Source organism: Rhinoderma darwinii, chromosome 7 (genome assembly GCF_050947455.1).
Source record: "Rhinoderma darwinii isolate aRhiDar2 chromosome 7, aRhiDar2.hap1, whole genome shotgun sequence".
Lineage (NCBI taxonomy): Eukaryota > Metazoa > Chordata > Amphibia > Anura > Rhinodermatidae > Rhinoderma > Rhinoderma darwinii.
Window position 1 is genome coordinate 44997830 of NC_134693.1, and position 24630 is coordinate 45022459.

The following is a 24630-nucleotide window of genomic DNA, read 5'->3' on the forward strand; positions in this document are numbered from 1 at the left end:
TTTTAGGTGCGATAAATGGCCTCCAGAATGGAATAATAGACCCCTAAACAGTGCATATTATACGTATGTGCAACGTACTATAGACTGAATAGTTGTAGTGTAATATTCCATTGAATGCCTCATTCATACAACGCAAAACAACTGGTGCAACAATAGCCAATATGTTATCACAAACATTCCCACAGAATTTTCTGAGGATTAACAAAGTGCAGGAGACTTGATCCAATTACGTGCGTTTTTTAGTGTATTTGGGATCTTTACATTTCTCTTTACTCAAGACCATGTAGTTTGTTTTTTAAAAACCATCACAATCCATATGGTTCATGAAATGACTTTCCTGCTTGGGATGTGAGGCCTAATAAAGGAACGTGTAGATCAACACATAGAACATGCATGTGAGAAATCAGAAGTGTAACAACATGGTACAAGTCTGTGTCATATGGAACACAATGCAAATACCTTCTTTACTTGATAGGTGAAATGACTGGGAACGGATAAGAGGAAATGTGGTTCTTCGCTTAAGATTCATATCATCATAGGAGGAAAAACACCTAAAGAAGAAAAATAACAAACAAACAGTCCATGAGACATTTACTTGGCTATAGATAAATCACTTATTAAAGATACAACCACATCACACAACATTCATATGCACATTGGATTTCATGTATGGCTGGGTCATATGGGGGCTGTATGGGTGGGCTCTAACTACCTATACCTGTGACATAACAGGGTATGGACTATACTAGCACTGACAGGTACTCTACTACACAGGAAAGCACAGTGGTTAAACCGCTCAATTGACATGACATGAAGATAGTGAAGAACGAATAAAAGGATATTATAAGGGGGAAATGCAGTTAAAAATGATCTTTTAACATGCCATAGAAACATGCAAAAAGATCACATTTCTGAAGTCTGTTTTACAGAGCGCCACAGATTTTAAGAAAAAAAAACAAAAAAATGGCTCTATAGAGACGCTCCTACCCCTTTTGCACTGCTCAGAGATTTCGGTTATTGTAAAACCACGTTCAATCGGTCAGAACTTGCAACAGCAAATAGGCAGTGGATTTTCAGTGAAATTTGCAGCTGAGGCTTAGAATTGCAGTCATTTCAAGATTTTTTTTCCCCGGAGCGTTGAGTGGGGAAGAAAAACCCCATTGACATGCGTTGCCGGCAGAACTGCAGCAGATTCTGGCGTGATTTAGGTGTGAAATATATACATAAACCTGAACAGAATCCACAATGTATGAACATGGCCTGAACCAGACAGACATCCTAAAAAAATGCTTCTGTTGACTTGAATGTTATGTTGCTTAGACCGTTCGGGTGGATTCACATGCGGCAGATTTTGTTGCAGAAATTTCTGCAATTGAAAAGGAGTTCCATTCAACTGAACGCAACTTGCAGAAATCCATTTGCTTGCTGCAGAAACAACTCCATTCAGATGAATGGAACAAATCCGTTTTCTGCAACAAAATCTGCCACGTGCGAATCCACCGGTCCGATTTCCAGTAACAAATATCTGAGAAATGCCACAGGGCGCTGTATTGAGGTCTTGTGTTCTTGAAATGAGTGGCGGCCCCAGATCAGATTTCACCAATGTGATCTCCTCACTTGTATCTATGACATTAGAAGAGGGTTTAGACTGGATTTCTGCTTCAAAGTAAAACGTGCAAATTGCACAAATATTGATTAACAGAAATCCTGCATAAATTGCTAGTTTATTCGATGACTCAAACGCGTCAGGTTTCTGATCAAAGCACAAAATGAATATCTAAATGAGCAATTGTTTACTTACGCTAGAACGACCGGTGTGAGCTCAAAGCAAAAAAATAAGAGGCTTACAGGATTCTGACTCCGATATAAATACAGGAATTGCAAGACGAGCAGCAGTAACATTACCTTATTAGACTAATCCCCTTCAGGATAGAAGATTTTGTCATATAAAAGTAATTTGCAGCTTACTTTTTGGGTCCATCCTTAACGTCAGTAACATACATAACAAATAGCCTCACCTTTTAGGACTTGGGTAATTATTGCTTTTAGGAATTTTTGATAAATCGTCATCGTTGAACTGAAACGAGTTTCTGGAGCGAATGAAAACAAATAATGCCAAACCGATGCATAAGATCAGAGAGATGATGAAGTAACTTTGTTGATCAGAAACCTAAAATACAAGAAAGAAGTTTTCAAAGATATTTAGGCACATAGAAAATCTAAAAATAAAAGAAGCACATTTTCAGCTAACATTGAAGCCAAGAAAGGAGTAAATGATTGGTTAAGGACAGTAAGTGCAGCAACCTGGGCTCCATGTACTCTGTTAAAGAGGCTCTGTCACCACATTATAAGTGCCCTATCTCCTACATAAGGGAATCGGCGCTATAATGTAGATGACAGGAGTTCTTTTTATTTAAAAAAAAACGATCTATTTTCACCACTTTATTAGCAATTTTAGATTTATGCTAATGAGTTTCTTAATGCCCGAGTGGGCGTATTTTTACTTTAGACCAAGTGGGCGTTGTACAGGGGAGTGTATGACGCTGACCAATCAGCGTCGTACAGGGGAGTGTATGACGCTGACCAATCAGCGTCGTGCACTCCTCTCCATTCATTTACTCAGCACATAGGGATCCTTTTAGATCGCTATGTGCTGTCTTATACTAATACATTAACAATACTGAAGTGTTTAGACCGTGAATAGACATTCCACGGGATGTCTATTCACAATCTTTGCACTTCGTCACTGTTTGTGGTATTTACAGCAGAGCAAGCGTAATCTCGCGAGATTACGCTGTAGATGACAGGTTACAACGAGATTACACTTCCTCTGCTGTAAATACCACAAACAGTGACGAAGTACAGAGATTGTGAATAGACATCCAGTGGAATGTCTATTCACTATCTAAACACTTCAGTATTGTTAATGTGTAAGTATAAGACAGCACATAGCGATCTAACAGGATCCCTATGCGCTGACTAAATGAATGGAGAGGAGTGCATGACGCTGATTGGTCAGCGTCATACACTTCCCTGTACAACGCCCACTTGATCTAAAGTAAAAACACGCCCACTTGGGCATTAAGCACCTCATTAGCATAAATCTAAAATCGCTAATAAAGTGGTAAAAATAGATTGTTTTTTTAAATAAAAAGCACTGCTGTCACCTACATTATAGCGCCCATCTCCTTATGTAGGAGATAGGGCACTTATAATGTGGTGACAGCCTCCTTAAATGTACAAGTCGTCTAAGATCAGTAGGAGGCCTCATTCAGACGAGCGTGTCAGTTTTGCGTCCGCAAAAAAACGGACCATATTTCATACATATTAATGTTAGTGTGGCATCAGTTTTTCTTGTCCTTTTCTCCACTGCGAGAAATTCCTGGTTTTACATTTTTTCTCTGTATTTCTTTAGCAACTGATCCATTGCTTTTACGCACCCATTGACATCAATGAGCGACGTGGTCTGCGAAAACGGACCTGAATAGGACACGAAGTGAGTTGTGTGAAAAAAAACACGGACATGTGAATGCTCCATTGAATTGTATGGGTCAGTGTGCTGTCCCTTATTTCAACCGACGGCACACGGACGTGCAATACGGTCGTCGGAAGAAGGCAAAATGCACGTAAGGAACAGTCAATTCAACGCCACAGGTTCTGCAAAGGCAGAGCTCAAAGAGTCATGTGAGACACAAAAAAAAAAAAAAACCTCAGTGAGCAATGCAAAATATAAGTAAAAGTAAATAAGTTTCGTGCAATCCTTGTGCCTTGGGCTGCGTTGTAAATTGTGTTTTTTAACAAGATGGCTATAGAGAAACTTCAGTGCCGCGGTTTGAAGTTGACCGGGAGAAACTGCAGAAAAACATAGTACACGCGCAAAAATGAATGAATTTTAAGAATTCCCTACATGTTTCAGCAACATTTTTATAAAATGCTATTTCGTAAACGGTCAATACCCTTACAAACACAGATCACAGTGACCTTATTTCTTCCCTGAACCTTCTGACTGATCAGATCTGCAGTTACACTAGGTGTGTAATAAATGCTGAACGCCTGCTGGGACAAGTTCTTATTTAGGGTGGGGAGCGAAAGAAAAATTATTAAATGCAAATGTTTGACTTGTTGCCTCACCTCCAATGTTAGGTGCGCGTCTACATTCAGATGTAATAATCCACACAACACACGTGTTTACCTAGTGATGAGCGCACACCACCATTCATTCTTACCTCACTCCTTAGTTCAGTAACGGTTGAAGACAGATTAGAGACTAGCTGTGTCATATTGAGGAGCTGGGCTTGAAGCAGTTGAATCGATTCCGTTTGACGTTGATCCTGTTAAAAGTAAAGCATTTTTATATTGTCATTTCCTGCTGCTCTGTACATTGAATACGTTTTTCTTTTTGTTAAACATTTGTCAAAAAAGAACGTAAAGGAATTCCAATAAAATACATAGGTTAGCATTCCCTCTTTTGACAGTATTCTAAAAAACGGATTTTTTTTTTTAATGGTTTATTTTAACATTTTGGTTATTTGTTTTTCATTACATCCATTTATTATACTTATTTCTTATTGCAGAATGTGCAATGCTTTTAAAGGGAGAACTTTAAAGGATACTGTCCATTTATGTAACCAAGAATAATGTGACTTGTTGATAATTTTTCGGCAAAATAATTTATATGGATAACATATATAGAGGCTGCAAAACCCTTGCGAGTCAACTATGATGCAGCTTAACAAAGTGCCTGATACAGGACCTGCAGGTACTGTATCCTGCTTTTCACAGGTAGAGGTCTTCATCCATTAGAGATCATAAATATTCTTCCTTTGGGTAAAGAAATCCAGTTCATGTTAAACTACAGCTTGCACAGGGTTAGATACAGGCAGATGGGTGGTGTGGCCTGAATGGGAATATGAGCAGACGCATGGTCCCGAGTTCCTGCATCAGCCTCCTGAAATCTATCCGTTCTCCTGTTGCTACCACCTCTGCTCCGCTGCCCTAGTGCGCAGAATATTTGCTAGACTTTCCCGGGACTGGTTATTGACATTATAACCCGCAAGAACCACAGAGAAAAAGAGGGGAAAAATGGCGGCCTAGCCTCACCAAGCAAGCAAAATGGCGCCACAGCAATAATCAAACTGCAGGGTCAGGTGGTGCGGCTACAAAAATCTGCCCATACTTCTGCGATCATAGACAGAACGGACAGTGTGTCGGACAAAGCGGCATATGACCCGGAGAAGACGTTGTCGGCTTCTTTCGATGCCAGTCCCACTAACCGTGCAGTATGTATTGCACCCTTAAGGGGATTTTGCACAGTGATTATCAGGAAGACTAGCATTCATAGAGTGCTCGTTGCCGATAATTGGCCAGTGTAAAAAGGACAGCACTAGTATCTTCAAATGCACACATGGATGGTCTATAAGAGGACACAACATTAGACATGATCTCAGGAAAGTGAACGAACACATACACAACGTGAAAGAAAGGATTAGAGAAATGGAGGATCAGTTGCCGCCAGTTAAGAGGGATCTCAAGAGATTTGTCCATAATGTATGTGATTATTAACAAATCAAACAACCTTGAAAATAGACTTCTTAGGAATACTTTAAAGGGTAACTAAACGTTTAACAAACTTCTGACATGTCAGAAGTTTGATTGGTGGGGGTCCAAGCACGGAAACCCCCACCAATCGCTAAAACGAAGAGTGAGAAGCGCTCAGCTGCTTAGTTACGGTTCAGCTTTTTCCGGAAATCAATGTAGCGGAGTACGGGCCCACAGATTTACTATTGAGCCCGTACTCCAATAGATTGATTTCCTGAAAAAGTCGAACAGAGACGAAGCGGCTGAGTGCTCACAGGAGCTCTTCTGCCACTTAGTTTTAGTGATTGGCGGGGGTCTCAGTGCTCTGACCTACACCAATCAAAACTTCTGACATGTCAGAAGTTTGTTGAACGTGTAGTTACCCTTTAAGACTCATAGGAGACCCTTAACACGTGGAAGGTCAGAATCAGTTTTTTGGAAAATAGCTACAAACCAAACATGGCAAAGATACATTGACACACTTATTTGCAATTGAATGAACTCATCAGGTGCCTTGCTGCCCTCCTCCACTAGGGCACCCCCAAGGACTAGATGGACTAAAAATTTTAGAGATCGAGACATTATCTTGAGAAAAGCAGAAAACCATACTGATCTTGACATCTGGTCATTTTCTATATTTCTCAGCGGAGGTGCAATAACAGCAGCATGAGGCGAAACGTGTAACTTTATGCCAGAAAACTGGCGTATATCTGTTGATATATTTCCCCTAATATCCTTTAGATTTTAGAGTTAAATTACCGGGTACAAGATTAGGTGTAATGCCATAGGTTACCTGCTCTTCTGCTATTCGGGAAGTATTTTGAAGTTTTAATATAGTCTTGTTGAAAGCCCTTTGCATTTCCTCCATTTGTTTTCGGTACCTTAATAATAAAATAAATTAATAATTCATAGTTGAGGGAAAATAAAGGCAGATTCACAAACAAAGCTTTAAAGTCTTCTACGGTCATTGTTGCAATACTGTTTAATTAACCCCTTAACACCCGCCAATACGCCTTTTCACGGCAGCCGTTAAGGGTACTTATGCCAGAGCACCGCCTTTTCACGGCGCTGTGACAGAAGCCCGGCACGGGTGTCCTGTGCCGGCTATAGTGGGTATTGGGCGGTCTAAAGCCAGCCGGGCACCTGCTCTAACGGGCGGGATCGATATCAACATAGATCTCACACGTTTAACCCCTTAGCTCAATAACGAGAGCCACATCCAAGTGGTTTTGGAGAGAGGGTGCTCCCCCTCACCCCACTGGATTCACTGGTGTGATATATGAGTAAAATATAACATTTATTTATAACTCTCTAAAAACAGGGGTACAATCACCACTGTGAAGAAGCCCCACCGTGTGTATAAAAACGTATTAAATAATAAACTCTGAGTTCTAATTCAATTGTGAACCTACTATAGCTCAGTGTTCAACAAGAATATCAATACGGAATCAGCATTTGAAAAATGGGCATAACAATAGTCTTAACCCTAATTCACACTAGAGTCCGTGATAACCGCACCGGAAGCTCCTAGTGTTGAGGTATACAAACAATGCTAGTGTTCCCAATGCTAAAAAATTCCTATTCACAACCGACCCTACGCGTTTCAATACTCATCATCAGGGGTCTGTAGCTTGGTCACTCTGGCCGGGATGCCAGCGATATTTAGTTCAGCAGCAGATATTCTGCTGTACTCCACGGAAGCATGCTCGCATAGATGTCAGCGGCATAGATGTCACCCCACTGGCACCCTGCAATTGCAAGCGAAGGGCGCCGATTGCTTCTATGGCAGCCGGGGGCCTAACAAAGGTCCCCAGGTCTGCCTGTAGTGGATGACTCCTAGGCCATGCCTGAGGAATGACCTAGCAGGTGCCGGTCAGTTTTACACTGATGGGCAATAATACACGGCAATACAGAAGTATTGCAGTGTATTATAAAAGCGATCAGAAGATCGCATAGTGAAGTCCCCTAGTGGGACTAAAAATAAAAGTAATCAAAAAGTTTATAATTACTAACTAAAAATCCCAAATTAAAAAAAAATGAAAAACCCACTTTTTCCACTTATAAAATTAGAAGTTAGAGCCGGAAGCAGTGGCTCGACCACTCAATAGCGGCTGTTCTGCAGAACTGCCCCTAATCCGTGACACCGGAGCCATCTGCATGGACGTCCGGTGCCCAGAGACAGCCGGGGCAGCTGATCGGTGCAGGGTCCGGGTGTAGGACCCCCACCGATCATATACTGATGACCTATCCTGCAGATAGGTCATCAGTTGTCCGGTCATGGACAACCCCTTTAAGACAATAGAGCAGTGGATTCCAACCTTTTCTATGCCACACACCCCTAGGAAATATTTGATTAATGTTCCCACACCTTACAAAAGTAATCACATATTAAGTTGAAGTCTAATTTCTAATTTTTGAACCGCATACAATACTGCAGGTGAAAAAATTTAACTTAAATAGGCTTTTACGATGTACCTAAAATGCAAACAAATGTAACAATTACATTTTAATTTAAAATTCTAAACATTAAAATAATCCAAATTGTGAACATAAAAGTCAATGACCTCTTTGCTTCTGCTATTCATTCATGATTTTGCCGACTGCACTACGCATATGAGAAAAGCTATCTAAGTCAGGGATGACAATGAGACCCGTCTATCACATAGGATTGGCCGAGTGAATACAAGTGACGGAGGGAGGTACAGTGCATGCGAACGGAGATGCCCCAAGGGGTGAAATAGCAGACACTCGCGATTGTGAATTTAGGAGTGAAACAAAATACAATGATTTATTTCAGATGATGTGATCGGATTCTAAAAGCAATCCTCTGACAGTTTCTTACTTTACTTATATGTTGATTGTTATTCTCTCCTTTTCATTGAATAAACAAGGAGACTACTACCTACGCAACTCAACCACTTCTCAAGGCACACTGGCAGCTGGCTGAGCAATGACTCGCTACTCAGGGACAAGAGCCAATCTTTGCCCGCACTCCCCGAAATTCCATATCACACCCCAGGTTTGGTAACCCCTGCAATAGATGCTAAAACAGGGATCAGCCATCAGTCTTAAATCGATAAAAACGATTCTGTAACGAGTACTTTGTAGATCTGCGAACTTGATACATTTATCTGTGTAGGAGCATTTTAATCTTCGCACCCTGAATGCAAAACCTCACCTCTTCACAATTTATATTTTGGGAAAAAGAACCTGTCAGGTTGAAATTATAGTCCGATCTACAGGCAGAATTTTATAGAGCAGGAGGAGCTGAGCAGATTGATATATAGTTTTCTAGTCAAAGACTTATTATAATTTGTAGATCTAAATCCCTTCTGCTTTCTATATGCTTAGGAGTCCAGTGGGCGGTCCTATTCAGTGATTGACAGCCATCTCTGCATGCATGCCCATACTGGCAAGGCGGTCAATCATCTGCCCACTGGACGCCTAAGCCCAGAGAGAACAGGGATTTAGAGGGCTCATTCAAATGAATGAATATGTAACATATGTTCACACTGAGAACACCAGAGCAGGAACTGCCCTTTTGAGCGGCTCTTCATTATGGCTAATGGAGGGGGGGGGGTCCACGAATAAATATGTACACAAGCAATGGCAAAATAATTTTACTTACCTCTGACTAAGCTCTTCCAGATAGCGACTGCTTAAAGACATATTAACCTCAAGCGCTTTAATACGGTTATTGAGGCGCATAAAGACAGACTCTTTTTGGTTGGAACCATGTACTTGATTTCCATTGGCATAACCCAGTTCTGTAGCATTTTGTAGCTCAGCATAGAAATCAGTAGTACTTCTATGCAAGTTACCACTGATGGAAGAATCTTCAGTAACGTGGTCTTCTTCTCTTTTCTCCAGGATATTTGGGGTATCCACAACTGGTGTCATTATAGGCTTTAATGTTTCTTTAGATTCCAATTCACTCACCACAGTAGAAGTGCTAGTTTCTTGAATCTGCACAGTCTCTGCAGCTTTAATAAGTTTGGTGTAGTCCACATGTTCTTCTCTGGTGTTGTCCACCACATCTGTGAAGGTACTGTCCTCAAAGCTTAAAGTTGGTTTCTCGGCATATATCAAAGTATCACTTGTTTTAAGCTCATTTGTTTCATTCTGTACAGAATCTGAAGAAATTAAGTTAGGGGTAGGGGTTGTTACCATTTTGTTGGCCTCTGAAGGAGATACATTTGAGGACATGCTTTCCTCAGCTGCGACAGATTGAGAAATGGTCTGTGTGTGACTAGGCTCCAAATGGATGGATTCTATAATGTGCTCTACAGATCCGGTTTGTGAACTGTCTATGGGACTTACCAAAACAAAATCAGTTGTGGACTTCTCTGTGATTCTGCTCTCAGATGGTTCAACTGAGGGCTCAACAGTAGCTGGACCAGCTAAAGGCTGCTGGGTGGATTGAGAGTCAGTTTCCTCCTTTTGTTTGTACTCCGTTTTACTCCGATACCTATGAATGGCAACAATAGCTGAACACCACTTATAAATGTACTCCGAGAAACTGGAGATACAGCAGATGGTGGCCAATTCCCCACAGTAAACCTGGCTCTCAAACTCAAACCAGGACAGCTTTTCTTCTTCTTCCTGTTCATCACTGCCTAAAAGAGTCACTGTTGACAGGCTTGGCAGCTCTTCCTCTTCCTCTTGAGCCAGCTGAACAATGAGACTTTCTTTGGGCATTTCTGGTTCAGATTCAGACACAGTAGGAGGAGCAGCGCTCTCTTCTTCCAACCTTGAGTGAAAAATAACCACATTGTAAACATATATTACCATTGATACAACATAATAGTCTGACTATAAAAAAGGAGAATTGGGCTTTTACTGCTTTAAAGAGGCTCTGTCACCAGATTTTGCAACCCCTATCTGCTATTGCAGCAGATAGGCGCTGCAATGTAGATTACAGTAACGTTTTTATTTTTAAAAAACGAGCATTTTTGGCCAAGTTATGACCATTTTTGTAGTTATGCAAATGAGGCTTGCAAAAGTCCAAGTGGGTGTGTTTAAAAGTAAAAGTCCAAGTGGGCGTGTATTATGTGCGTACATCGGGGCGTTTTTAATACTTTCACTAGCTGGGCGCTCTGAAGAGAAGTAACATCCTCTTCTCTTCAGAACGCCCAGCTTCTGACAGTGCAGATCTGTTGATCAGTTGATTCTGCAGCAGCATCAGCGTTTGCAGGTAAGATCGACTTACCTGCAAACGCTGATGCTGCTGCAGAATCAACTGTAGCCTCTGGTGCCGATGTGGCCGTCACGATGCAGGACCTGTGAGTGACGTCACAGATCTGCACTGTCAGAAGCTGGGCGTTCTGAAGAGAAGAGGATGTTACTTCTCTTCAGAGCGCCCAGCTAGTAAAAGTATTAAAAACGCCCCGATGTACGCACATAATACACGCCCACTTGGACTTTTACTTTTAAACACGCCCACTTGGACTTTTGCAAGCCTCATTTGCATAACTACAAAAATGGTCATAACTTGGCCAAAAATGCTCGTTTTTAAAAAATAAAAACGTTACTGTAATCTACATTGCAGCGCCTATCTGCTGCAATAGCAGATAGGGGTTGCAAAATCTGGTGACAGAGCCTCTTTAAGGCTACAATCACATGAACGTGTCCAACCTCGGACGTGAAAACGGTTATCGCGCATCCCCCATAGACTAGAGTCTGTGGAGGGATGCGTGAAGTGTACAAAAAATATGACATCCTATTTTTTCATGGACCCTTCACACTCTCCGTTGAAACACTTGTTGTTTTAACAGCCGTCACAAGGACATGATACACACTCATCTGGTCTGAATGAGCCCTAAGACTCATAGGACATAAGACACTAAACGATGTGATATCTGGCTATTATGAGTAAATGACTTTGCTTTTAACCACACAAAAGTGTACATAAAAAAATCCCATTACCAAGTCTACTATAACCATAAAAAGCCTTGAATGCAAAGAAAGAATTACTCGGCTTACAACTATATACAGGCCAATAGAAAATGTACACTCACGTAGCTGTAGGACTTGGAGCTCGTTCAGGAGCAGTTGTACTTGAGGCTGGAGATTCTGTGGTAACATTTTGCGGTTTACTCCCATTCAAAACTAGGAGAAAATATAACATTAAAATAAAAGAGTTGTACTGTATGTAATAAAATCAGAAGCACGATTTAGTTTACATGCCAATATAGGTAAGAAAGCGAGTTATATTGCACCCATAAAACAGACCAGCGACCTAACTACCTGTGTGCTAGTAAAGGTGTCACTCATTTGACTGCATAAGAGGGATAACATGGGCAACTCCTTTCTTGTGAAGGTGCGGTTTGCTGGCCATGTGATCTGTCAGCCTAACAGTCCAGGCGGATGGACGGTCTAAGATGCAGGCTGCGGTATTAAACAATTAAGAGCTTGGAGTCTGTTTTTTTAAAATTATATATATTTTTTACGGTCTTTGCTTTTGCTTAGAATTGTTGGTATTTTAGTAAAACAAACAAAAAAAACAACAAAAAAACACTCACATTCTATTATTTCCACCATCATTTCTATCACATAAATCAATCCTAAAATATCTATACTTGGTTTGTAATTTACCACTAACACTTGATATCAGGTCATAGAACATGGAGTTTTTATTTATTTTTACTGTTACATTACTGGCATCCTAATGATTACGGGAGCAGGTCCAATTAGTTCCTTATGGACATTTTCGGCCATCAGGTGGCACCGTTTTTTTTTCATCACTAAATTCTGAGCGCCATAACGTTTATTTTTTTCGTTGACGTAGTCACATGAGGGCTTTTTTGCACACATTTTTAAAAGGAATAAATAAAAAATCATCTATTCCGCCAGCTTTTAAGGTTTTTCAGTTTAACGAAGGAACAAACAGCAGGTTAATTTCATTGCACGAGAGGTTACGATTGAAGCAATACCAATTATGTATTTTCCATTTTTCTCTAAAAAAATATTTCGTAAAGAAAAAAGTTTTTTACATTTTTTACTACTTTTGATTGGGTTAAACAGCAGAGATCGGAGTTATCTGTGATTCCTGATGTTTCAATGGGGAGTCAGTTGTATATTACCTGTGCTGTAATAGTACAGCATGAAGAGAGAAGTATCAGCTCCTTACACCATACTAGAAGGGCAAGTTCACACGTAGTGTAAATACTGTGGATTTTCCACAACAGATTTTGTTGTGGAAAATTCGCAGCGTAATACAGTAGCAGCAGAGCGGATGAGATTAGAACAAATCTCATCCACACCCTGCGCAAACGCTGAACGGAAAAAACGCTCAGAAGTTATGCTGTGGATTTAAAAAAACCGCACCGCAGGTCGACAATTGTATTTGCGTAATCGCTGCATATTTGTTGTGAAGTTTCCCCATTGAATTCAATGGGAGGTAAAACCCACTACAAATAGCAGATGTTGCGTTTTTTTGCAGCGAACAAGCAGCGATCCTGCAGCAAAAAAACGCAACTCAGAAAAAACATCTTATACTTACCCACAATTTTGTAATTCTTCGTCCAGGCTGGCCTCCTAGGATGATTTCATCCCACGTGACCGCTGCAGCCAATCACAGGCCATTTAAGTATAAAACATTTTTTTTATTTTTTTTAAGTGCAGTTTTCTGCAGCGGACACTATGGCCGAAAAACTGCATCACAATTTGGTGCGGTTAATCAGCCGGGATTCACTGCGGCGCCCAGGGCGGATACGCAGTGTGCTCTTATGCTCTGTGTGAAAAGACCCTTGAGGGAAGGGTTTAAAGGCAGCGCCATCACTGCGGTCCCTAATGGAAATATAGAGTGTGTCCCAGAGAAATCTGCTATTTCGGTAGCTGGGCACCCAAATGTTGGCACGCGATCGTTTGTGCACCAGCTTTACACCTGCGCCATAAATTTACCATGACTAAGGTTTGAATCTTTGAGCAACGCACTGCAAATTTGTGGGGCATAATCCTTAACAATTTAATGGATATTCTATAGTGAAAGAAAATAAATATGAGCACTAGAAAATAATCAGGAGTCAGACGATATAGACACAGGGTAAAACTAGCAATGTGTTTTTACATGAACTTCAGAATAGCCCAGCCATTAGTATACAACCTTGCAATAGCTCAGATATGTTTTGCTTAGTCAATCGTGTTTCCAGAACATTCCATAGTAAATATAATTTGCCTTTATCAGAAATCAGGCACAAAACGCGTAACCGCCACAGCAGTGTTCATAGGCTTGTTTTCTCCTAAGAGATGCATTGCTAAGCAGTTAGGCTACAAATAAACAATCCTTATGTGATGCAATTGTACATAAAACGCGTACAGTATATAGAGTATGCGGACATCAACAGAGCTGCGGTGCCGGGCACATGCTTTAAGAAGCCCCAATATTTTCTACACCTTTTGCTTGACCTAAGTTGTGGAATGAAGTGATATGAGGGCGATAAAACCGCCCATCTCTTACCTGCCAATCTCTTAAGGTTCCACTGTCTATTGCCACTAGAATGCCAATGGTAACGATACGTAAAATATAAATTAGTACCTTCCTGGTATAGAATACACTACACATTTCCCTTCATACTAAGTTTCCGTTAACACTGAAATAGAAGTTTAAAGCAGCTACCTTTCCCTTCAGTGATTTCTTCCTCAGTATTCGCCCCCAGCATGTTAGCTGCAAGATTATTCACCATGCTAAGAATGGCATCTGAAGAGAACGCAGGAACACAAGCAAACGTTACTTCACTGCACTCATGTAAACGCAGTCTGTATGGAGACAACGCTGACAAAATAGGAATAAAACACGTTGCATCTAATGGGCCACTGTATTTGCTCCATTTAAACAAGTTTTACTTCTGCCTTTATTACATGTAAACCCTACATCTATATATTAAACGTCCAGGCCTTTGAGTAAATTGATCTTTATTTATATTGCAGTGTACCAACTTCTAACCATAACTAAGAAATTTGAAGATAACCAAAACGTATTTGAAAAAAAAAAAAAAAAAAAAGAAAAAAGGGGCATCTGTCAAAATATCTAGGGCGAGTAAACACAAAGGAGCAAAAATCGATGCAGGCGGCGTTATTTTCGGGATAGACAAAAGTCATTTAAAGAGTTTATATGAGATTAAAAACAAGAAACAGTAAGGCCTCATGCACATGACCGTGTTTTTGCGTCCGCAATTCAACCGCAAATCCACGGGTTAATTGCGGACCCATTCATTTCTATGTGGCCATACCCATTATCCGTGTTTTCACGGCTCTCCGCATGTCCGCACATCCGTGCCGCAGAAACTCCGGACATGTCTTATTATGGGCCGCAAATGCGGTGCGGACATGCCAATAGAAGTCAATGGGCCCGTGGAAATTGCGGATACACCGCCGTGTGTCATCCGCAGTTTGCGGATCATGTGACCTTCTAAAGGGGGTTTGACCAAGCTTTTGGCATCCTGTTTAAAAGTCCTTTTTTTTTTTTTCATCCGCATTTTTGCGGATTACATACGGATGAACTGCGGATTACATACGGATGAACTGCGGATGACATTCCACGGAACACGGTCCTGGAATTTGCGGACCAGAAAAACACCACGGTCGTGTGCATGAGGCCTAACACTTGTCAATACAGCTTGGCCCCATTAAGGTTAATAGGGCTGAACTGCAATACCAGACAGAGCCTATGGGCACGAGTAGTGCTGTTTCTTGAAGAAAATTTCCATGTTATTCCAATATGGTATAACCCCTTTAAACAGTTTATGTATTCTCTAATGTACAATATATAAAAAAGCAGAATGTTGGGTTTATAGACGACATCCTTGATATGTAGAGATGTCTAATGTGCTGAAGACTAATCAGATGATATTAAGAAGCTAAGCTCACAGCAACAATGAAAGAGCCCAAACACCAAACACAGAAGCAATGGTCATTTTCACGTATTCCTCCATGTCTAGCTGTACATGCAACACAACACATTTCCTTGGCTTGGAGTTGCTCCCCTAGAATCTTACAATATTCTGTGTTCATGAGCTGGCACCTTCACAGCGGTGTCCATCATTGTCAGAGCTGCTTCACTCTTGAGGGATGAAAACCAATTCAGTTTAACTCCAGAAAAGCATCTGTTCCACATTAATTTATTACCACTATAGACAGAGCCAAATAGTCCTGACAATGAGCTGGAGCCAAGGGCCCTCGTGAAGTTTTAGCAGACACACAAAGTACATATTTAATGTAGTTAACTGGATAGAAGTGTTTAGATGGTACACAATGGGGGAGATATTACAAAGTGCACCAGTCTTGTCTGCACAATGGATATTTTACAACATCAAACAATTCCCCGATCTGAGAACAATTTCTTATTGTTGAAGAGTAGATTGGTCTGCTTTATTTATAAAGGAATGCTGCTGGAGAAAGGCAAAAAATACCAGATGGAAAGAGGAGCAAGAAGCCAGGACGGACAAAACCCCCAGCGTCAGGGTGGCCACGTCAGTGGAAATACCTCTTACAAATTGTATAAAGTAAACCGCAATCCACCCAGCTTTGATAAAAAAAACAAAAAAACTTTGGATAACCCTGATCATTTCCTCAGTTTGTAGAACGTGCCACTCACTTGTAGCAGACCCAATCAGATTCTTTGATGATATGTCATCTCTCGTGTTGTAATCCATTGGATAATCTGGAATTCAGAGAGTGAGAATTACATTTATATTTTATTTACAGTAAATCTTCGTCAGGCCGGTAAAGCCCTGGGCTGAGTAACGCGCGATTGCAGAAGACACCAGATTGTCACTGAAGGTATGTCCTGGTATTAACATACTTGACAACTTCTGTTTGAGTCGGCAGATCACTCAGGTGCCTCACGTACTCCCCTCCCCCCGTTCCCTTCAATCCCGTGCATCGCCACAGACATCGTCCTTGTCTATGGGGATCCCAGGAAGAGAGGCAAGCGCAGGAATGGGGAGAGGCGAATGGCTGAATGTCTGGTCTGAGGTCTGTAAAGAGATAGTTTGTAGTTTGGTCTGGAGTATATAAAAACAGGGAGGTACTGGTCTGGAGTATATAAAAACAGGGAGGTACTGGTCTGGAGCAAGTATAATGGGAGAGGGAGGTTCTGGTGTCTGGTCTGTATTCCTTTTGGGTTGTGCTGAAGGGGGGGGGGGAAGTAATATATAAGATTTGTGATTTAAATACAGTTGGCTTGTGGTGCGTAACCAATAAATGGGTGGGGCATAAAAAAAACATTTTGCAATGGGACAGGTTCTGCATTGGCCCTAGAGCTCCACTTTACACCCTGGGATTATCTATGTACATGTTAAGAGCTGCTGCTATGAAGTCAGTATCTGGCCACCTCAGAGGGCACTCGGCTTCTTTGTCTGGCCATATTATAGTAATACTGATCACCAGAAAAAAAACCTTGTCCTCCATTTCTGTTCCTGTATTCTCCGAATCGGTACGAGGTATAAATTTGCATTTGTTGTTAAAGTCACTACTACCTCGCCTCATTTTCCCCAAATTCTCGGTTTATTTCTGGATTTTCAATAAAGGCTGTACTATGGCATAGACCCGTACAGAGATGATCATAATAAAGCGTTGCTCCAATTTCACAAAAACGTTAGCCCATACCATTAAGCCATTTAATAGCCACGGAGAGCTGCTGGTATTATACTATTCCTACTAGTTATAAAACACATTATGACCAATGGTGGCACCCAACAAATTGTAGTTATGTAACTTGATAATGCCTCTGTTTGGAGTCCCCTGAGCGATAAAACAATAGCACATTATTTATGGGGTATTAAAATACCTTCATCTTCATCATAAATATCTGGGCGTTCCAGGTGATCCTGAGAGTCAACTTCTTCATATTCCTCTACCATGCTTGTGCCAAAAACCCTGAGACACAAAGGGACCAACAAAAATTAATCTGCAGTACTTGATGGTGTGACAATTATGAAGAAATTAGTTTACTTTGTGAAACGCCTAAAAGAAAAAAAAAGAATATGTACGCCACAGACCCAATATACACTTTCTATAAATGTAGAGAAGAATTGATCCAGCGCTGATGGTAAGTTAAAAGGGAAACCGGAGTCCCATGTTTATTGGAGAAAAAAGCATAAAACAGAAGGGAGACGCAGTCCCAAGGTGTGAGTAGTCAGGGCTTGAACCTGAGCCTACGCGTTTCGATCGCAATCTGCGATCTTAGTCATGGCAAATCACTCATTTGCCATGACTAAGATCGCAGATTGCGATCGAAACGCGTAGGCTCAGGTTCAAGCCCTGACTACTCACACCTTGGGACTGCGTCTCCCTTCTGTTTTATGCTTTTTTCTCCAATAAACATGGGACTCCGGTTTCCCTTTTAACTTACCATCAGCGCTGGATCAATTCTTCTCTACATTCATTGCCTTACACCGCGGGCCGTCGCGGGGATCCGACTGACGCTGTCTGGAGACGCACACTGGTGAGCTGGAGGTTCTCTCCCTTTCTTCATTACACTTTCTATACATAGATATGGGATTGCTTAGACCTAGAACTTGCAGAGGAAACCGGTGCCACGTTCTGAATATTAATTCCCTTAATTACATCCAAAAGAATGCAAATAAATATTTATATAAAACATCTGCAATGGCCAACAATAGGTTTAAAAAAAACAACAAAAAAACACACGTAAGAACGGCGAAACCACCACAAGATTATTACACCTGTGGTTCAGGTTTTAAGCGTTATGTTTTGTCGTCCCTTAAACGCCTTTACCACATGGCAACTAAAACAAGATATTTGGAGGGAAGTTGATACACAGCACTCCTGGAGTTGCCAGCACCTAACAGGTCAACCTGCTGCAAGAAACCCGTGCTAGTTGCTTACCATCTCAAGCTGGTAACACAATTGTTCGGCCAGCAGCTATTCCTCCCGACTCCCCTATACACATGTACGCTCAGCTCCTCTGGCAGCGACTAATCTACAAACTAACAAAAAGATCGGGCACGTTAAACGGCAACATGCCCTACCCTTCTCTACCCCGATATCCGCCATTGGTGGTGGGGAGTCAGGAAGCCGCCATAAACCTTGGATGGTCAGCCGGTCTTCTCGAAATCGGTAGGATCGGCTGACATACATCTAACATGTATGGCCAACTTAAAGGGGTTTTCCACCTTCTGACAACTGATTACCTATCCACCGGATAGACCAGTAGTACATGATCTGTGGGGGTCTGACACCCAGACCCTGCACAGATCAGCTGGTCCGGTGCATCTGTGAACCGGACGTACATGCTGGAAGCATTTGGCTCCAGTCACGGAATAGTGGCTGAGCTGCAGTACTGCAGCTCTGCTGCTCCTATTCAAGTGAATAGGAGCAGACCTGCAGCACGGCCGCTTTGCTATGTACGGAGCTAACTGCTTCCGCCCCCATACATAGCATTATGTGCCATAACATCCGGTGCCCGCAGGCCGAAGGAGTGGCTTAACGGTGCGGGGTCCAGGTGTCGGAACCGCACCGATGATATACGGACGTTCTATCCGGTGGATAGGTCATTAGTTATCAGAAGATGGAAAACCCCTTTAAGCGCTCTTTTCATTATTAGAGTATGTTGTTCTTTCTTGGCTTAGTGACGGTTCAGAAACACAGCACTGCTTGCTCAAGGAACAATTTGAAATATTAAATGTCATTTTTAATCATTGTAAAGATTTACATCGCCTACTGTATTAAAGAGGCTCTCTGTCACCAGTTTATAAGTGCCCTATCTCCTACATAATCTGACTGGCGTTCAAACTGTAGATAACAGTGGTTTATTTTGAAAAACTCATTTTTGAGCAAGTTATGAGCAATTTTAGAGATTTATGCTAATAAGTTTCTTAATGCTGTGGAGTGCCGAGAACTGGGCGTTTTTTTAACTTTTGACCAAGTGGACGTTGTAAAGTGAAGTGTATGACGCTGACCAATCAGCGTCATACACTTCTCTCCATTCATGTCCATTTGTACTCAGCACAGTGGGCTCTCGCGATATCACGCTGTGCGGTCACATACACCCACATTAACTTTACTGAAGTGTCTTGAGAGTGAATAGACATTGCCTCCAGCCAGGACGCGATGTCTATTCACACTTCCGACACTTTGGTAAAGTTTGCGCGGGACTTAATCACAGCACAGCGTGATCTCGCTGTGAATAACAGAACAGCAAGATCATGCGGTGCTGTGTGAGTAAGTCCCACAAAAACTTAACCGAAGTGTCGTGAGTGTGAATAGACATCGCGTCCTGGCTGGAGGTAATGTCTATTCACTCTCAAGACACTTCAGTAAAGTTTATGTGGGTGTAAAGTTAACCGTTAGCCATAATCAACATTAAAAGAAAAAAAAAAAAACTGATGGAAATAGATCACTTTGTGTAATGAATCTATATAATATAGGAGTTTCACTTTTTGAATTGAATTACTGAAATAAAATGAACTTTTTGATGATATTCTAATTCATTAAGAAGGACTAGTATACAGCATATATACACACAGTTTCTAGTATAGTGTTCCTGGAACCAGGTCAGGGATCCCCAGAACATAGCAGCAAGAAGACCTGACACTCTTAGGCCCAGTTCACACAGCTTTTTGACACGGAAAATGGGAGGCGGACGCGTTCTATTCCCACGAGCGGCAAGAACCGCTCGCGGGAAAAAGCAACATGCCCTATCTTCGGGCGTTTACGCCTCTGACCTCCCATTGACATCAATGTGTATTTCGCTGCGTTTTTGCCCATGGCGCTCAATGGGCGCGAGCGAAAAACGCTGCAAACTGCCTGCAAAAAACGGTGTGTGAACTCAACCTTACAGTAGGAGTGCAAACTGACTTTAGCCTCCTTATAGATGCTTGGTAAAACAATCAACACATCTCGGCCAGAATATTCAACTGTGAAAAACAATTACATAATGTTTTACACTTCTCTGCGCCAAGCTTCTTTAATGGGGTAATTCCATGATATTCTTTTTTATACCAAAAGTCCTGAAATGCCAGGCTATGTTCCAACTTTAACTGTATTTGCATCACTTCTGTCTGCACCAAGGTGCACCGTTTCTGCATGGGGAGGCCCTGTGAGGGGAATGATACTGTATGGGGGGCACTAGAGGAATGACTATGCAGCAGCTTGTATAATGCACTGTAATTCTATTGCAGTGTATTATGCCTGTCATAACCAAGACGTCAGACGTGGGGAAATTATTGTGATGCTGCCATAGCAATCCATCGGCAAACCATTTAGATACTGCGGTCAGCGTTGACCATGGCACCAATGGAGTTAAACGTCCGGTATCCGCATTAACTCCGACCCCGGCCGTTAGAGCGAAGTGCTGGCGCCTGCAAGTGATGGCATGGATATAGCTTGACCGTTTTTACGGCTAAAATATAAAAAAAATAAGTTGTTTTTTTGCTCTGGCTGCCCACAGCTTGTTGGCGTTTCGGCTATGGTGATGTAACGTCCTGTGGACACAATATTTAATCTCTACTGTCGAAAGCAATATCACTATGGATGCAAAATCACAAGTTGGATGTTATGGCCTTATGTCACAAAATCACTGAAATCCAATAATTTTTTTGCGTTTGGGGAATTTCTGGGATAGTCAACCATTTATAATCCCACCATGTTAACAGGGCATAGACAGCGAATCGACTTCTCAAATGTCATCCATCCTTTTAAATGCAATTATTGTAATAAATTTACAGATAAACATGCTTGGATTTTCACGTTACCTTATGAGACTTAATGGGCAAAAATGTTCTGATCCAAAATGTGATATAAGCTCCACCTAAACACAAAAAAGTTAGATGAAACCATAAGCTTATTATAAAGCGTCGATGTTCAGTGCGCTTAATTAAAAGGTACCTAAAAGCGAATGTGAATGGGCGCTAGTGATCAGATATTGCACATCTTGCCCATGCATTGATCTGCTGTACATAAAACATTCAGAAGATTGCTAACCTTTATGTACTTGATGAACATCTGAAGCAACGAGGAAAGAAAGAAAAACAAGTGTCAGTACAGAAACACAGTACATGCGACAAGCCATATCATCTAAGGAATCAGCATTTAAATGAAGATTAAAAGAACAATAGAAGGAAAGAAGAAACAAAGTTGTAGTATTTTTTTAGCTCCCTCTCCAAATACAATAATGAAAATGTATCGGCAATTTTTTTTAGCGGTTCTTGAAGGCTTAATGGAAAGCATTGGTCGTATCCGTGCAGATTGTTAGAAATCATCAAAACGTTTTTTATAAAAGCATAAACCTTGAAATAATATGCTGTATACACACATTACACTTTGGGCTAATTTAATAATATGAATGTGATTTGAGAAAAGGAGGTACTAAAAATTCACCTCCTGGGGAGGGTTTGTCATTCATTTGTTGCAAATACTTGAAGAAACCACACCTTGTTAACAGGATACATATCCTATTAGTTTCTTTTTCTTAAACAAACATATTAGTAGAAGTAACTACAATACGTCCTGTAAAAGTACACCGGCCCAACAATTGCGGGATTTCATATTCGTAACATCGTCAAATAGACAACATAACAAATCTCAGAACACCGCGGGGAGAAGGCCTATATCAAGTGTGTCAGAAAAGTGGTGTAATAGAAAAAAAAAAGGCGCCAGAATTCTGCCCTATTCATTTTGCAACATGTACAACCGGTATGAAAAAAAGATCAAATGGGGCATGGCTACATAGAGAATGATCGCTCCAAAGTGATTGCTGCCAAATTCTGGCATACTTGTTTGACAAGTAGACTGTGAATTGAGCCGAACGTAACATGTAAATTAAAGACTTGCTTTCCATTTGTAAAGTGTCTTCCTTAGGTTACCATCGATAAACGTATGTATCCCATTGTCTCTCCTGCCAAACACCATTTTATCAGCTGCACCAGCCCCCTACCCTGGCTCGGGACCAAAAACAATCTACACTGCCGGATTGAAGTTGTGCAGAATAGAAGGTGAACACTGCTCTACATGAAGGAATACGGATCCAGAGCCCATTCATAGTGTAGTTTTTACTGGAGTTTCCCTTTAAAGGGGGTTGTCTTATAGGGACGACTCCTTTACTAAGGATGGCTGCTCTGGCTCCTGGAATGTTATGTCAGGTGAAGCTTCGGGTGGGACCACCTTTATGACATCCATGTACCCTATAATATGGCATTTAGACACGGATTGTCTTTGCGAGACAACCCATTGAATGACAATCTTGATTCAAACAAAACAATACTCTTGCAAGAGCCAAATAATTAGCATTTATTATAAAACTTCAAATTCGAGCTGTATAATTTTCACCTCCGCACAGATTCTGGGATGGTATTTTGTGTTCCAAACCTCAACTTCTACAATTAAGAACCAGACAACTAACTAAAATACCTGTCAACTAGACAAGCCTAGATGAACCAGCTACCTTGCAAAACGTCATTTATCCTTGTCACCCAAATAAAAATTACTACCACGCTAAGGCTTCATTCACATCTGCGCCAGGGTGCCGTTCCGACGTAGCTTTCCGTCGGAACGGGACCCTGACTGACAACCAGAAACCAAAGGCTTCCGTTTCCATCACTATTGATTTCAATGGTGACAGATCCGGTCCCAATGGTTTCTGTTTGTGTCAGTTGTGCAAGGGTTCCGTCATATTAACGGAATCAATAGTGTAGTCAACTAAGGTATTTATTCCGTCAAAACGACGGAAACCTTGCACAATGGAGACAAATGGAAACCATTGGGACCGGATCAGTCACCATTGAAATCAATGATGATGGAAACGGAAACATTTGGTTTCCGTTTGTCAGTCAGGGTCCCGTTCCAATGGAAAGCTCCGAGGGTAGGTCGGAACAGGACCCTGGCGTAGATGTGAACGAAGTCTTACTTAGAGTAAATCCCCAAAAATGAGTGTCAAAGGTGGCAATACCTCAGCTCTATTATCTTAACAACTTCCAGTACCACTTTATTCAGGCCCTTCAATAGAAAGACCAGCTGTGAATACACCAACGATTTCTTGGACATTCCACCATTTGAAATGACACCTCTCCACAGAGATCCAACATGTACGGGCCTTGTGTGACCAGCCTGCTCCTTAGACATTTATGCAAGATCTTATTCTGGGTCGTTGACTTTAATTATCATGTAACGGCTTTCTACAATTGTTGACATTTTTCAGTCATTTATTAGGACGTTCACCTACATTATCTGCGATCGTAGACAAAGATTTTAGTGATTTGTCTCAAAACCAGAGCAACTTAAGCCTCAGGATATTACACGTCACATTCAATTTTCGGAGAAGAGATCATAACGGAAGTTGGGCTGAGACCTGGACTTCTCAAATAAGTGGCTTTTATTTTGTTGGACTTAACTCATCGCATACTGCTTTAGTGGGCGGATAGGAGATCCCTTACGAATAAAGGAACAGGAAATTCCATTTACATGGGGCTCACTCAAAGCCTGGCAGATGAATCAGGAGAGTCTAACGCTTATACTGTACCCTCCAAAGAAACTACTTGCATTCTGCTCAGACCTTTGTTTGTCAGCTTTATCGCAGTGCCACTTGTAGCTTAATCACAGAATTAAGATGGTTTTAAGAAAAAAGAAAAAAAAAAAAGATATTAAAGTTACTGTGACATGTAGGACTGCACGTGGTATAATTTTGGGCTTTTACTTGGTTTTGCTATTACCAGAATTGTCAGATTACTTTTTACTAACAGCGTCTTGATTTTGGATCACATAAAAATTTCTGGCGTATCAAGTTCCCTATGTCAAGTTTCTCCATGGGCTCCTTGTCACAATCCCACAAGAAGAACTCTAGGCCTTTCCACAAGTAAACATTTTAAAATCTTTTCTTAAGCAATGTAGATTATCCTCCCCAGTTGTCATTTTTTCTCCAGTTTTGTGATGCTCATATGACGTTGCTTTGTGCCACAATGCCATTCCTATATATGTATTGGAGAGATTGTAAGAGTCCTGTTCTTCACAGACACATGCTAGGATGTGGGATTTGAAAGATACAAATAGAATTCGACAGGTTTAGTTAGGAAGCTCAAACGTGCTTTCTGGGGTTTA

General features: G+C 41.2%; 1 protein-coding gene and 1 long non-coding RNA gene across 6 annotated transcripts in view; one reads left to right on the forward strand and one right to left on the reverse strand.

The window, feature by feature from the left end:
* LOC142657846 (uncharacterized) overlaps window positions 1-24630 on the forward strand; it is a 484403-nt gene that overhangs the window by 33293 nt on the left and 426480 nt on the right. The window lies entirely within an intron of this gene.
* The window catches only part of SUCO (SUN domain containing ossification factor), an 89525-nt gene that overhangs the window by 10585 nt on the left and 54310 nt on the right, over window positions 1-24630 (reverse strand). For 3 of the 5 annotated variants that reach the window (XR_012849988.1, XM_075833284.1, XM_075833287.1), the window contains 11 exons: window positions 21523-21543; window positions 21294-21349; window positions 17366-17454; window positions 16172-16237; window positions 14195-14275; window positions 11595-11685; window positions 9206-10327; window positions 6371-6458; window positions 4227-4331; window positions 2019-2170; window positions 460-551 (listed from right to left, as the gene is read on the reverse strand). Coding sequence is in view for 4 of the 5 variants with exons in the window: in XM_075833284.1 (XP_075689399.1) it covers window positions 460-551; window positions 2019-2170; window positions 4227-4331; window positions 6371-6458; window positions 9206-10327; window positions 11595-11685; window positions 14195-14275; window positions 16172-16237; window positions 17366-17454; window positions 21294-21349; window positions 21523-21543 (1963 nt within the window). In the remaining variant the exon portion in view is untranslated. The remainder of the gene's footprint in view (window positions 1-459; window positions 552-2018; window positions 2171-4226; window positions 4332-6370; window positions 6459-9205; window positions 10328-11594; window positions 11686-14194; window positions 14276-16171; window positions 16238-17365; window positions 17455-21293; window positions 21350-21522; window positions 21544-24630) is intronic. The other 2 variants (XM_075833285.1, XM_075833286.1) reach the window with 2 other exon arrangements.